Raw genomic sequence first — 13837 nt, 5'->3', positions numbered from 1 at the left:
AATAACCTGTGATAAAATAATTAAAATAAAAATAAAAAGCGCCAGCTGCTAGCGGCATAAAAGATGAACAATGGGTACACTTTCATAAAAGGAATATTTCGATGCTTCGACATATTTCGGCGCGCATGGCTGGAGTGATATCGTGATGTCTTCGGAGCCTTGCAATTTACCTAAGCCTTTGTTTCTCGGAATTAAGTCTACCATTACCAAATTTTTAACAGAGGTACCGAACATGGAAACGAGGTTCGTTCAAAGTTCCCCGTACAAATTTATAAACCTGCCGTTGAATTGAAGCGTTCTAGCTTTAAGCTTGTGTGAGGCAAGCACTTGAATCTCCTAATGCCTGTTCTTTCCTTCTTACTCACAAAACCTGTTCTATATAATGCTTACACTGAATTCGAAAGCTTCAACTTCAAATTCGTGTACATGGTAATCAACAGTGGAAGCGATCAGAATAAATACTATTCCATGAGCTCAGCTGTTGAATACATACTCTAAGTACTTGAGTATGTAGGGCGAAGTTTTAGGGAGTATGTATAAGATTCATCTCCAAGCAGTTTCAAAGCATGGCTTACAACAATCAAACACCTTCTTCACAACCAGCCAAGGAATTGTTCATAGATCCGAACCTGTTAATTGATTGGTCTCGGAGCTGAACCCCCATCGGTCTTGGATTTCTTAGAGCACGGATCACAGGAACTTCGGCGTGTGATTTCGGTACACTCGGGAGAAGGGAACTTCGGTAAGCATTATATTATATACTATCTTCCCGTTTTACCACTATAAAACCCCGCAGATAATAGGGCCGCTATGAGTTGCTAATTAGCCTCAAGAGGCCTGCAATCTTCGAATCCATGGTGGTTCCAACAGAAAACTCAACCAGTCCTATAGAGTAGTATTAGCATATATCTCGTGTTATTGGCGTGAAGCGCACACACACACCTTTGCAGAACTCCCAAGCCTTGCTCGTATCCCTAATGGGGTAATCCACGCGCGGCGGTATACTTGTCGAAATTCCGGGAAATCGGTCGGTACAGACCGACTTCAAGTTGCATACAGACCGTAAACCTTCCGCGCCCATAAATCGACCGTAGCCTAAGTTTCGTAAAATAATCAGCGCTGCTAGACAAAGGGCATCACGATGGCTTCGTACCTGAGCCGCCAACGCCGCCGAATGGCATTTGCGCAAGATAGAAGACGGCAAAGTCGTTCACGGCGACCATTCCACATCTCATCTCATTTGCAACTCTAGCAAGTTCCATCTTGTTGCTTCCGAAAACAGACCCTCCAAGCCCGTACTCGGTAGAATTCGCAATTTGTATGGCATGGGTGACGTTTTGCGCTTTCATGATCAAGCAAACCGGGCCAAAAACCTCTTCTCTTGCAATCTCCATGTCCATTGTCACATCGACGAGGAGTGTTGGGGAAAAGTAGTGTCCTTGAGGGTATTTAGGGTGAACGAGTCTTCGACCGCCGGCTAAGAGCCTCGCCCCTTGCTTAACGGCATCGTTAATCATTCTTTCCAATCTGTCGAATCCGAGTCCGGAGATAACCGCGCCTACGTCGGTGTCCTTGGGATTGTCTAGGATAGATCCGACCCGCAACGCTTTGATACGTGGTTCCAAAGTATCAACCAGACGGTCGTAGATTTTCGGCAGAGCGATGATACGTTCTATCCCAATACAGTTTTGACCCATACTCTGAAATACACCGCGGATAAGAACCGAGCTAAGCTTGTGGAGGTCCTTGACATCGTCGAGAATGATAGAGGCATCTTTCCCGCCCAACTCTATACACAGTGCTGGCAGTGTCTTCGAGGCAGACCTCGCAACTAACTTGGCGACAGGTCGCGATCCGATGAAAGTAATATGGGAGATGCCAGGGTGGGATGTTAAATGGTCTGCCACTTCAGGCCAACAGTTGACGCCCTACTTCGGTCAGCTGAGAAAATATGTCTTGTTTCTAGGAGACCCTTACAGCTACAAGATCCGGATTGTGCCCACAGGCCAAGAGAGCTCGGTTGACGATTTGAACAAAGAAGGAATTGCTCCATGCCGTAGCTTCCGAACCTTTGACGATAATTCCATTCCCAGCGAATATGGAGCTGACAATAGGCCCGAGTAGGTTGTGGAACTGTGGGATTCATCAGTATTTGTTCCGGTTTCGTTATACTTTCGAAAGAAATAATAGCATACGGGATAACTATGTCTGTTAGTCAAAAGATACAGTTCGATATTACGCAGCGTGAGACTTACTTCCAACTAACACACGCCGCAACAACTCCCAACGGCTCATACCGAACCTCGGCCTTCTTATACATCATCAAGAAAGGAACGCCCCGTGTTTCCGGCCGCAAGGCGGGCTCGCCACTTTTGAGCAACCAATTGATTTTTTCGACAGTGACCAAAATCTCACCCAAAGACGCGTCCACTTTCGTTTTACCGGAGTCCAGACAGGCGGCCCGAGCAATAAGATCTTGATTTTTTAGAATATATCGCATCAACGTACGGAGGACCTTGCGTCGCTGCTTGAAGGTAGTACGGGCCCATTCTTTCTGAGCTTCGGCGGCTTTCTCAATTGCGGTGTCAATATCGTGTGCGGAAGCGGGTTTTTGGACTTCCAATAGGCGGCCGGTAGCGGGGGAATAGCATTGGATGTGGCCATTGTCGGCCTGGTGAACGATATTAGGTTACTACATCGACCGAAAAGGCCGTATCAATGGAACCGTACCTTGATAGATGGCTTCACAAGCTGTGCTCCGACATATCCTTCCTCTAGTTGGGGTGGGATAGGGACGGTGAAGTCTTCGTGGTCCGTGCTTTCGGAGTTCCAGATAGATAGAAGCAATAAAGATAGTAGGGCAACCGATAGCGAGGCAATTGCCTGGTATGAAGCCGGTAGAGACGTGATCCACTCGAGTGGAGATGGATTAAGCGTCGTCGCCATTGTGTCTTCTCCTTTGCGCAGGACGAGTCGTCTGAGCAAGTTGGAACTTCAGGAGAAGGTGTGTTTGACGTTGTCACAGACCACGCCAACCTTTTCCCACCCCAAGCATGTACTGTATACGGCTGGCGCCACGGCAGAATCACGACGGACGCAGCCACCAACCCATAGAAATTCACGATAAATGAGAAGAGTTCGTAATGTATATAGGTATCATTATCGGTCACAGCAAAGTGACCGCATTATCGTAGGTAAATAGAAACAATATAATATCCTACACGAATTGAAATCCTCCACCCTACACTGTTGAATGATCATATACCGGTCGATGAAGGGTTGCCGACGATTCCCACGGATAAGATGAAAGAAACCATCATAAATAACATCCAAGGACTCCTTTGCCCTAGACGGAAGGAGGAGGAGACATCGTTACTGGTAAGGTTATTGTGGTGGTCCTGGTGACGAATTTCGTAGTTGTGCTGGTACTTTCGATTTCACTGCTAGTAGGGGTGCGTTCGATTTCATTGCTAGTAGGGGTGCTTTCGATTTCACTGCTAGTAGAGGTGCTTTCGATTTCACCACTTGTGGTAGTAGCAGAAGCCTTCTCGTTCTTTGAGGCTCTAACGGCACCCGTGCTGGTTGGAACTGGTGCTGAAATCGTGGTTGTCGAAGAACGTGGGTACCAGAGACCGATATCACCACCATAGTGACCTGTCAAGCAATTCAGTCAGTTCACCTTTTTTTTTTTTTTTTTTTTTTTAACACCAATCGGAGTTTCCCCACTAACCAATTCCCCATGCTGGGTCTAAAGATTGGCAGTTCGCCACAGCAGCAAGGCTAGCAATACAGAATCCGAGAGCTCGGTATTTCATTGTTCTAACCGGCGGAACGAAGCTAAAGATTGAACAAATCGATGTTTTGGAAGAAAAAAACGATTCCGAATGAAACAAAACAAGGTGCGATACCAGCTCGCTATAGAATGGAAACCAAACCGGTTGGGAAAGATAAAAGAGAACGTGATGAGGAATGATTCGAAATAGATAAACTGGGCGCCCGCAGAGCTATATTATATAAAATGCATCAATCGAAAGCGACAACCAGAAACAAAAAAAAAAATCGCAGATAGAAAACGGACTAAAGGAGTGGCCGATAGCTCTTAACGAATGAGAAGGAGCTTCAAAGGAGCTAGATGTCGACAGCCAAGCGCATCAAGATCTGAGATGGTTCCTCAAAAAGAAGACTTCCTCGGTCCAAAAAATAGAAGTCCTGAGACCTGCATTTTAAACAGAGTCATTCTGTTTCCTTAGTCTTGTCCCATCCTTCTGGTGTCCCTGTTTCTTTCGGTTCCAGTTGACATGCGCCTGCTAGTCCTAGAGAAGCTAGTTAACATGCGACATGCGAATGCTCCAGATACATGACTGTCGACGGGACCACCTCGAAAGGCGAAATTCGGTACCTGCGTCGGTGGAAGGTGTCAATGGACTAATTAGCGCAGCCCTGAGTCGCAAACTGTTTGAAGGGCCTCGGTCTGAAACGTGGGGCACCAAAGCTTGAGATTGACGATTGGACACCGCCACTACGGTTCGATAAAAGCTTTGGTGCGAGCGATAATATGCGCCAGGTTTCGGAATTACATCATGACAGCCGATTTGACAAGCGGAGGACCATGCCACTCTACACCTCACTTTTGTTGTCATATAAATATTGAATAGCACGAGCGTCATCAATCTTTGGGCGAGGGGAACTAGCTTTGTGGTGTTGAGGCGTTAAAATCCAACATTATCAACACAGACTCTGTTTCTTTTTTTTTTTTGCTGTTGCATTTTATGCATTTGTACTCCATATGAGCAAGCAGCCGGTCTGATTGCTCTGAAAGCGCCTCTGATGTCATGATGCTAGATAATAGGAGCTCAAAAGATTACTTCCTTGACGCTACACGGTTCTTTTTTGGAAAGAAATAGCACTGAATAGAAACAATTTTGTTTTTTCTCTGATAATATTGGTTATTCAGGTTCGTTCGTCCATCTTATGCACTGTTGGATCGATGCCATAATAAACAAGCACGATACCCTTGTTAAAACGATGAACCTCTTCGAAGTTATAGACCTGGGAGGTATGAACCCACATGTTATCTAATATGTATCGTTCCTTGATTTACTAACAAACAGGCTTCTAACCACCCGCAGACGATGATGAGCCCCAACAGCCTATATCTCTCGATCGAGATGACGAAAACGACATCGTCGTCCTGGAAGATTGCCAATCATCTGTATCGCCGGAACCCATCGACATTGATGAAACTTCCGAGAATGATGGTGATGGCGGCAGTGTGGACGCATTCGACGCTATATTCATATCGGACGATGACAGTGAATCTGACTCTGACGATGTCATTTTTGAGGCCGGTGTGTGCATGTTGCAAGAGCATATAGGGCTAAGCTCGATCTAATTCTAACGTGATTGGATTCCTACCAAAATCAAGCTCGTACCGTGCGGCCTAAACGCCCTCGTAACCGTGGTCCCAATACCGGCAAACGCACAAAGGCCCCCACGGAGACAAAAGAAATACCCCTAGACCGGCTCAAAATCAACGGTCTTCTCTTAGAACCCCATATTAACGTTCAAATTCGGTATGGCGCCATGCTTCCCGACCGGTCAACCCTAGGAAACGGCTACTTTATGAGAATCAAAAAAATATTCCAGCGTACCGAAACCTACGCCCACAAAGACGGAACAGAAATAACACAGACGTCAGCGTGGGTACAAGGCCCACTCTTTCGACGTCATAGGGAGCTTGACGGCATCCTTCCTAAAACGGCCGGCGAGGTTGCTTTACTCCGTGAGAAAGCCGATGTTAGAGCATCAGATGTTGTAAATATCCGCGAGCTTATTCTTACCAATATCTTGGGCCGTGACACGGTTCGAAAATCCTACGAAGATGCGAGAGATGATGCTTACGGAAGACTCATTTGCCGTTGGAAAGCAAAAACCAAAGACAACGTCAATGGGAAAACAGGGACGCAGCAACTTGGCGCAACTGGATACATCCGCAGATTAACACAAGCAGAGGCAGACCCCGGATATAAGATAAGTGATATGGAACTCTCACGAGCATGGCGACCAACATCAGCAAGCAACGACAAAAAACCAAAGAAAGCGGTAAATTTTAACTCTGAGGATACTAGCATTGACCCTGTCATCATTGATGACACAAAGCAAGTTGGTACCGTCGCGTCTGGTGCAGACTCGGTCGCCGTCAATGATGAAAACGATGTCTGTATCGTCAATGATGTTGAGCCGGTCGTCATCGATGATACGGACAACGTTTGTATCACTACTAATGCTGAACCGGTCGCCATCGATGATGTTGCAATATTCGCCGTTAGACCCATACAAGTTGGAAAACCATCAAAACCAATTCTAATAGAGGATGACGGGGTTGAAATCGAGGATTTGGAATCCAAGGATTGCATCATAGGCTATGGGATGACACTGAATCGCCAACCTCGTCGCAAATACACATTTGGTGACGCCTTCTGCGGTGCCGGTGGAGCAACACGTGGCGCCGTAATGGCCGGGTTCAAAGTAAGATGGGGCGTCGACCACGACGAAGCAGCCATCAATTCATGGCGATCGAATTTCGGTTTTAGTATAGGATACCAAGAAGACGTTCACGAATTCGTCACCAGGCATGAAGATACCTACGTAGATCTCCTTCATTTATCACCCCCTTGTCAATTTTTCTCCTGGGCCAGAACTATACCGGGACGGAACGATGAGGAGAACGAAGCAGGGTTTTTTATCGTTCCGAATATACTGAACTCCTGCCGCCCGAGGGCGGTGACTGTGGAAGAAACTGACGGTTTGATCGGACTGAGTCGTTCGGTGGGACATTTCAAGTGTATGCTGGGGGATTTCACATCCATGGGGTACAGCGTCAAATATGCGATCTTGAACGCTGCTTGTTACGGGGTACCGTCTCGACGAAAACGTTTGGTTTTGATAGCTTGCTGGTTAGATTCCCACCATCCGAATCTACAATTAACCCACTAACCACTACTGCCTTCAACCAGCCCTGGTGAGACTCTCGCCGATTTTCCAAACCCTACCCATTTCTATAGCTCGGACCCGTTCGAACCAATGCCGGCGGGGCTAAAACGAGCCGTTACGCTTCGGGAAGCTATTGGAAGGATCCCACGACACGCTCCGGATCACGATATAGAAATTCTCGAAACCGTAGCTCCCAGTTCGTTAAAACTACCCCCCCATGAATGGGACCAGCCTTTTAGGTCCACCATAAAGTGCGGCGGCGGAGAATACAACCTACATCCTTCTAGAAACAGAAAGTTTACCTTGAGGGAACTGGCATGTTTGCAATCCTTCCCCTTGGATCACCGGTTTTGCGGCAAGAAAGGTGAAAAAATGAGACAAAGTAAATATAACACGTCACTGTATTATGAGGTGCCCTTCGAGGCTTTGCTAACATACGGGTTTTTTCTATAGTTGGAAACGCATTCCCACCTCGCCTTGTTGGGACGGTAATGGAGTCAGTTAGGAAGCACTTGGAAAAGATTGATGAAGAGTGGAAAGGCGGGGGTATCCTGTGAACCGCTGGCGCTTTAATAATAAAATCCAGCCGTAGCTGCCATTCCGGGGAAGCTTTGATGTCAGGGTATTCTTCCCAGCTTCACGAAGTTTTGTAGCAATGAAAATGAAAAACGAAGTCCACACAGCCCTAAACCGTGAATCTTTGTCTTATCCAGGTAGAACTGTTGGGATAAAGAATCTTAATTTCGGACGTAGGTCGCAATGTACCGGGGAAGAATCGATCAAGAGAAAGACGGGTGCAAGAACAAAAGGACGAAAAGAAAATATAAAAACCAAGTGCCCCCCGAAACAGTCCAGCAAAAGGTACAACGATACGATTTAAAGAGTCCGTGAAAACAAGCCTGAAAAAGTTAAAAGGAAAGGAAGGAAAAGAAATACCAGTGAGGAGTATTTAAGTGGTCTTTACTGAGACCTAAGAGTCCAAGGAAGAAAGCACACGGAGCTGTTTAAAGCTTGAAATGTCTTCAGAGGCCGGAACCTGGTAGTGCTAGCTCGAGTTGTGGAGGGATATAGAACGCTCTCGCACAGCCAGTCTGGGTTCTGCATGGCCATGCTCTCTCCACGATATGGGTGGGTGGCAGGTCAGGTGCGTGGAAGCCATCATCCCGTTGAATCCTAAGGAGGAAGAAGGTATCGTATCGTAACGTATCGTGTATTCGTTAATACCATTAATGCAACAATTGAGTATAGGTACTTTGTACGATCATAAATCTCAAATCAAACACGCTCCGACGTTTCAATATCATTGGCTCCATCTGCTTCATTAGTGTCGGACTTCTCAGCTTCTTGTCTGATACCAAAGCTGACAACGAACCCGATTACAGCAATTCCACCAAAAACGCCCCAGGGTATCCATTCGCCGTGATGGTACTTGGTCCCAAGTGTGAATAATCCTCCGGCGGCAAATGGGCCGAATGCTCGGCCTGCCGCTGACAGCGTCTGTGCCAGCCCGTTGACAGACCCAAGGCTGGAAGGATCGGGAGCACAGTTCGTTATCTATCAAGTGGACCACGTTTGTTAGCTTAAATTTATAATGGCAACCCAAAACCCTGTTATAATCGTTAGCCGGACGTACCAAGATCATCGCACATGTCAGCGCGGTTATCGAAGAAACCACCTTGAGCGTCAATGCAACCGCCAACTCGGTCCATAACAAGGGCACCCCAATCGTAGCCTTATAGCCAATTAAGGGCATAGCAAAAAATGTTAAAGCGAACAAACCAAGAGACGCCTTAAAGCTCCATTCGTTCCCGGCTTTGTCTTGAAGCCTGGCGAAAAACATAACCTGGAAAAATATCGTAACGACGCCAGCAAACCCCAAAGACAATCCAATATCTCTAACCGGAGTCCCTCTTCCGATGGGTGCGGGGGAAGATACAAAGATAGGGTATAGGGCGTTATACCCAACCATAGCAAGATTAAAAATAGAATAAGTAGCTAAGAGGACAATAGTCGAAGGAGTAAGAATCTGTTTCCAAGGGACTGGTTTCCTTGGTGTGAAGAAGCCAGTCAGATCGCTATCGTCAGAATAATCATCCTCCGATTCTTCCTCGATATCGTGGTTTCCTCCTAACAATGGTCGTGTCGGATCATTTGAAGGCGGGTGGCCAAGTCGAGGCCGGCTACCATGTCTCCTACGTCCGCTTTTGAGGTACGTCGGTTTCAGGGCGCTCGTGAATTGCCAAAGCCAGGAGAACAGGTTCCGGACTCTCTCCGTAAGAGGTGGTAGCTCCCTCGCTTCGGCAAGACTCTCATCTAGGAAAAATATACAGATGGTAAAGTCTAGCACCAGCAAGATTGCAGAGGCGAGATTTGGGAGACAGTAGGGATAATTTCGAACCAGGCTGTACTTGGAATCCCGGGATGAGGCGAGTAGTCCTCCTAGAATCGGGCCTAAGATGCCACCGACACCGTAAACCACGGGCAAATACGCAAATGCCGCCGACTGGTTTGACCGATCGGTGATTTCTCCCAGCACCGTGGAAACGACTCCCTGGTTTCCGTTCACGGCGCCCATAATAGCCTGTGCTAGGATTGCCTGCCATAATGTCGACGTAAACCCCCAGAGGACGAAGGCGCTGGCAGTAAGGATTGTACCACAGAGGATGACAGGTTTTCTGCCTATCCTGTCACTGAGATGGCCCCAGAAGAAGTTTGCTGTAGGAGTTTGTCAGCGAATGATACCCAACCCAAAGATATCTCTTGAGGGATCACTCACTTACAAATTGTGCCATGGCGAAGGCACTGGCGATCATGCCTACGCTGACGCCAACATTTCCGGTTTCCACCCCAGGAAGCTGACTGACCATCTCAGGAAGGTATGGGCTGATGCTATTAAGACTTATCTGTTCAGCAAGTGCGATTAATGCCAACACTAGCAGCTTCCTGGTAGGAATCGGGGTTGGAGATGGAGACATCCTATATTGTCCGAACCGCGGATACCGGCCTCTTCCTATGCGACTGTTCTCGTCTGATACCGATCCAGCATTTGAGCTCCCAGAACTTGTTGGATCGTGTTCAACTGAGTGCCTCGATATTTTCGGACTCCGTGTCAATGGTTTTCCTGAACCTGTGGGAGGACGGAGGTGTGATGGAAAACTTTGGTAGCAATGGATGGAATGGCGTCTAAAGGCATCCAAAGCTACCGCCGGATGGCTGGGTCGTCGGGCAACATTTTCTGTCTCATCGGGAGGATTATAATTTGTATTCTTTCTGCTGCGACCACGGATACGACTACGCTTACGATTGGGAGGCCCGCGATTGGTGGATGCCGCGGGGCCTGGATCTGGCTGCTGGGGGTGGTGCATTCCTGGCGAGTCTTCCTGCCCTGCATGTCCCATGTAGGGCAAGTTTGAGCATGCACGATGCCTAACTCGTACTTTAAAATGTTCAAAGGGAACAAGACAAAGAAGGATGTATGTAAGTGCTAGGCAGCGAGACGAATTAACCACGGTGAAGTGCACGGTACCGGTCTGGACTGGATGAAAGAGCTCGGAATCGATTAAATCTCTTCTGCTTCTTGTTCTGCTGTTGTCGACGGCCTGTTGTGCGAGATGACACTAAAATTCGGAGATTGCTGCCGACTAAATCAAATCCGATCGCCTATGCTCCCTTATGATGACGGAGTCTCGACTTCTCGCACTGGGCTTCCATGGCTAATCATGGACTATGCTTTTTGGGGGATGATGGAATGCATGATGCATGATGCGTGCCCTGGCGGGGGTTCCTTGTATCTTTACTTGGCAGCCGAAGCTAAGTATTCATAACCAACCAAGGTTTGATTGGTACTGAGGGTGAAATTCTCGACTAATACCTAGGTAGACATCGATGCATATGGTACAGATGCCAATCACACAAAATTCAAAAATCAACAACCCACTTGGCCATGCAAACCTGGAGCATATGCTTTTATTTACCTCGATCGAACGGGAACCTCTTCACAGACAAAAAAAATATTGATATGTGCCAGCCGAATACAACATCAGTAAACTTTTAGGACCTTCTGTATAGTATCAAAGATGAAATCTGTAACTCATGCGATAATTTTTATCAGTCCAATGGGATACCTTCGAACTCATCATACCCAAGTGCCAGGTTCATGTTTTCTGTAGATATTCAAATTAGCATATCTTTTAGCCGCACGGAGAGTATCATTGTAACAACTTACGCAAACACTGGGTAGCTGCTCCCTTCAACAGGTTGTCGATAGTCGCGCAAACGACGACCCTCTTCCCTGAGCTGTGGACCGCGAATGCTCCGATCTCAACTCCATGTTTTCCTGATATTTTCTTTACGCTAGGTGCCTCTCCAACAACCTTAACAAGCTTCTCGCCAGCATAACGATCCTGGAACAAGTTCCTAATCTCACGAGATGTCATCTCTTTCCTGAGCGGGATGTTAATAGTGTGGTGGATTCCTTGGAACCATACCGCAACGTGCGGCATGAATCCAACATCGACACCGAGCTGTCGGCTGATTTCACGCTCGTGAATATGATCCGTCAGGCTGTATGCCACCAAGTTATCCGTGAGGTTCTCGACATCGTTCTTGGGGCTAGGCTTGGTCCCTGCTCCCGAATAACCGGAGACGCCAAATATTGTTGGGGATCCCGCAATATTGTCAAGCAAGGGGGAAATGGCAAGCTGCGCAGCGGTCGCATAACAACCCGGGTTGGCTATTCTGGTGGCCTGTGCGATTTTCTCTCTCTTGATCAATTCAGGAAGACCGTAAGTCCAAGAGTCGTCGAATCGATAATCGGCCGAGAGATCCACGATAAGGCTGGAACCAGGCTCCCGAGCGCCTCCTCCAGCAACGATACCATCGACAAATGGCTTGCAAACGCCATTAGGAAGAGCCATGATCCAGGCATCTACCTCGTCGTTTTCTTGCATCTTCTTGATATCCTCAACATTCAAGTTAGAGTAGTGGATGTCGGCCTTGTCGTATCCCTGGAGACGCTGTCCGGCAAGCTCCCTTGATGAGACATGGCTTAGAGAAAGGTACGGATGCTTATTGATAAGAGATATCAGAGCTTGTCCAGTATAACCACGCGCACCCACCAGGGCCACCTTCTTCGGCTGGAACGTAGCATCCTTGTTCCTACGTAGAGGAGGGTTTGGGTTGGTGTCGCCAGGAAGAGCTCCAGCGTCCGTGGAATATGCCTTGCTCTGGTGTCGAGGAGAGTAACCACAGCCGAAGGCCCGAGGCCGTGCCATAGTGGAAAAGGGTCGAACTTGCTGCTTCACGCCCGTGACGGGGCTCGATACGGGCGACTCTGCCGCTGTACTGTAGCCCTGGCTCTTCAACCAAGCAGCCGCTTCCTCCAATCCGCCTTCAAATCCGTACCAGAAAACCACATTCTGCCCGGCCATAACACTGCCATCGGCCTTGTCAAAGAACCAGGTAAGGTATTCATCAGAGGTATTTGCGACCCAAGCGAGCTTTGGAAATTCTCTCTTGATGTTGCTGAAGACATTATCCGCGACGTTAGAGAGCCAACCGTGTTTGGTGACTACGAATTTAGAGAGGAACGCGGGCTCTCCTTCGCGGGCAGGTGGGTGGACAATCGCCAAGGCATCCAGAGGTTCGTCTGCGTATGCCTTGAACGGAGATGACTCAAGTTTCTGGAGGAATTGTTCAACGGCGACCTTTGGTGATTCGGCGGAAGCGAACGAGAGGTCTCCCTGAAGGGCAGCGGTGAGTTTTGCGATATCCTTGAATTCTGAGATACTGGATTTTGCTGTGAGTTTGTTCCCGCGTCTGATCAGAGTGCCAGCACCGGTGTCCGTGAATAACTCACGCTGGAGATCCTCGGTGGCGATGATAGCAACGGAAGAGGTCCTCGGCAGATCTCCTAGAAGGTCCTTGATTTCGTTGATCTTTAAACGGGTACCGTATCTGAACCACCACTGTTTAGACAGCTCTTCGTATTCCTCGTCCAAGTTGATACTGGAGATCTTCTCGTTCGTCTCCCCGTTGAACAATCCTCCTTTCTCGCTGAGGTAGACGATCTTGAGCGGTTGAAGGGACCTGGCAAGCTCGCCGGCCGCTATATCCGCGTTGACATTCAATGTCTGACCGGATGGCGTCTCAGCCAGACTTGTGAGGATGGGAAGACAGCCAGCAGCGATCGCTGCTTCAATTGGCCTTTTATCGACACTGCTGATTTTGCCCACAAACTTGTACTTGTCCTTATCTAGATAGTCGGCCGTGAAAACACCGGAGTGAATTGGGCGAGCTCGAACCCCGAGGGCTTCGAGGGCCTCTACGAGCTTCAGGTTCTCGTCCAGGAAGCATTGCCTCGCCACCGCCAGAGTTTTTGCATCAGTGATTCTGATCCCGCCTTCATACTCCGGCTCGACACCAGCAGCTTCGAGCATCTTGTTGAGCTGGGGTCCGGCCCCGTGGACGACGACGGGGTAAAGGCCGACATGGTTAAGGAATGCCAGGGCGGATGCCAGAGCAGGAAGCTTTTCCGTGATAATCGCCCCTCCCACCTTGATAACGGCGAACTGTTGGGACTGGACCGAAGTAAAGTGGGAGAGGTACTGCTCGACTTCCCGCTTGGACCCAATGTTCGACAGAAGTTGGACAACCGTGTTCCTGGTCTCGAGTGTATTGTTCTTGAGATTCGCAGGGGACGTGTAGTTCCTTCGTTGGAGCGCTACATGGGCGGAAGCAGCGAGGGGACGGACGACATTTATGGAGTTGGCACGGGTGACGTGCAATGGCCGTCTGACCAGCCGGAGGGCGGCGCGGGCAGCTTTTGTTGAAAGTGCCATTTACA

General features: G+C 48.3%; 5 protein-coding genes across 5 annotated transcripts; 1 reads left to right on the top strand and 4 right to left on the bottom strand.

The window, feature by feature from the left end:
* Nucleotides 1–808: 808 nt before the first annotated feature.
* DFL_001866 (uncharacterized protein) lies at nucleotides 809–2946 on the bottom strand (the record flags this gene model as incomplete). Its single annotated transcript, XM_067630557.1, has 7 exons — nucleotides 809–885; nucleotides 943–1095; nucleotides 1154–1928; nucleotides 1978–2133; nucleotides 2196–2202; nucleotides 2256–2671; nucleotides 2731–2946. The coding sequence occupies 7 exons, from the start codon at nucleotides 2944–2946 to the stop codon at nucleotides 809–811; spliced, it is 1800 nt and encodes a 599-aa protein (XP_067493190.1).
* A 400-nt stretch (nucleotides 2947–3346) lies between these two features.
* Nucleotides 3347–3815, bottom strand: DFL_001865 (uncharacterized protein; the record flags this gene model as incomplete). The annotated part of the gene is made up of 2 exons (XM_067630556.1): nucleotides 3347–3654; nucleotides 3731–3815. 2 exons carry the CDS (start codon nucleotides 3813–3815, stop codon nucleotides 3347–3349), a joined length of 393 nt encoding a protein of 130 aa, XP_067493189.1.
* A 1210-nt stretch (nucleotides 3816–5025) lies between these two features.
* On the top strand, nucleotides 5026–7550 carry DFL_001864 (uncharacterized protein; the record flags this gene model as incomplete). Its single annotated transcript, XM_067630555.1, has 5 exons — nucleotides 5026–5056; nucleotides 5130–5348; nucleotides 5426–6956; nucleotides 7017–7375; nucleotides 7447–7550. 5 exons carry the CDS (start codon nucleotides 5026–5028, stop codon nucleotides 7548–7550), a joined length of 2244 nt encoding a protein of 747 aa, XP_067493188.1.
* Nucleotides 7551–8293: 743 nt separating this feature from the next.
* DFL_001863 (uncharacterized protein) lies at nucleotides 8294–9968 on the bottom strand (the record flags this gene model as incomplete). The annotated part of the gene is made up of 4 exons (XM_067630554.1): nucleotides 8294–8306; nucleotides 8366–8547; nucleotides 8627–9708; nucleotides 9770–9968. 4 exons carry the CDS (start codon nucleotides 9966–9968, stop codon nucleotides 8294–8296), a joined length of 1476 nt encoding a protein of 491 aa, XP_067493187.1.
* Nucleotides 9969–11100: 1132 nt separating this feature from the next.
* DFL_001862 (uncharacterized protein) lies at nucleotides 11101–13832 on the bottom strand (the record flags this gene model as incomplete). Its single annotated transcript, XM_067630553.1, has 2 exons — nucleotides 11101–11156; nucleotides 11219–13832. 2 exons carry the CDS (start codon nucleotides 13830–13832, stop codon nucleotides 11101–11103), a joined length of 2670 nt encoding a protein of 889 aa, XP_067493186.1.
* Nucleotides 13833–13837: the final 5 nt, after the last annotated feature.

The sequence above is a fragment of the Arthrobotrys flagrans genome (genome assembly GCF_004000055.1).
Source record: "Arthrobotrys flagrans strain CBS H-5679 chromosome Unknown unitig_3, whole genome shotgun sequence".
In the NCBI taxonomy this organism is placed as follows: domain Eukaryota; kingdom Fungi; phylum Ascomycota; class Orbiliomycetes; order Orbiliales; family Orbiliaceae; genus Arthrobotrys; species Arthrobotrys flagrans.
The sequence above is the reverse complement of the archived record's forward strand: the minus strand, read 5'-3'. Positions and strand labels throughout refer to the sequence as shown.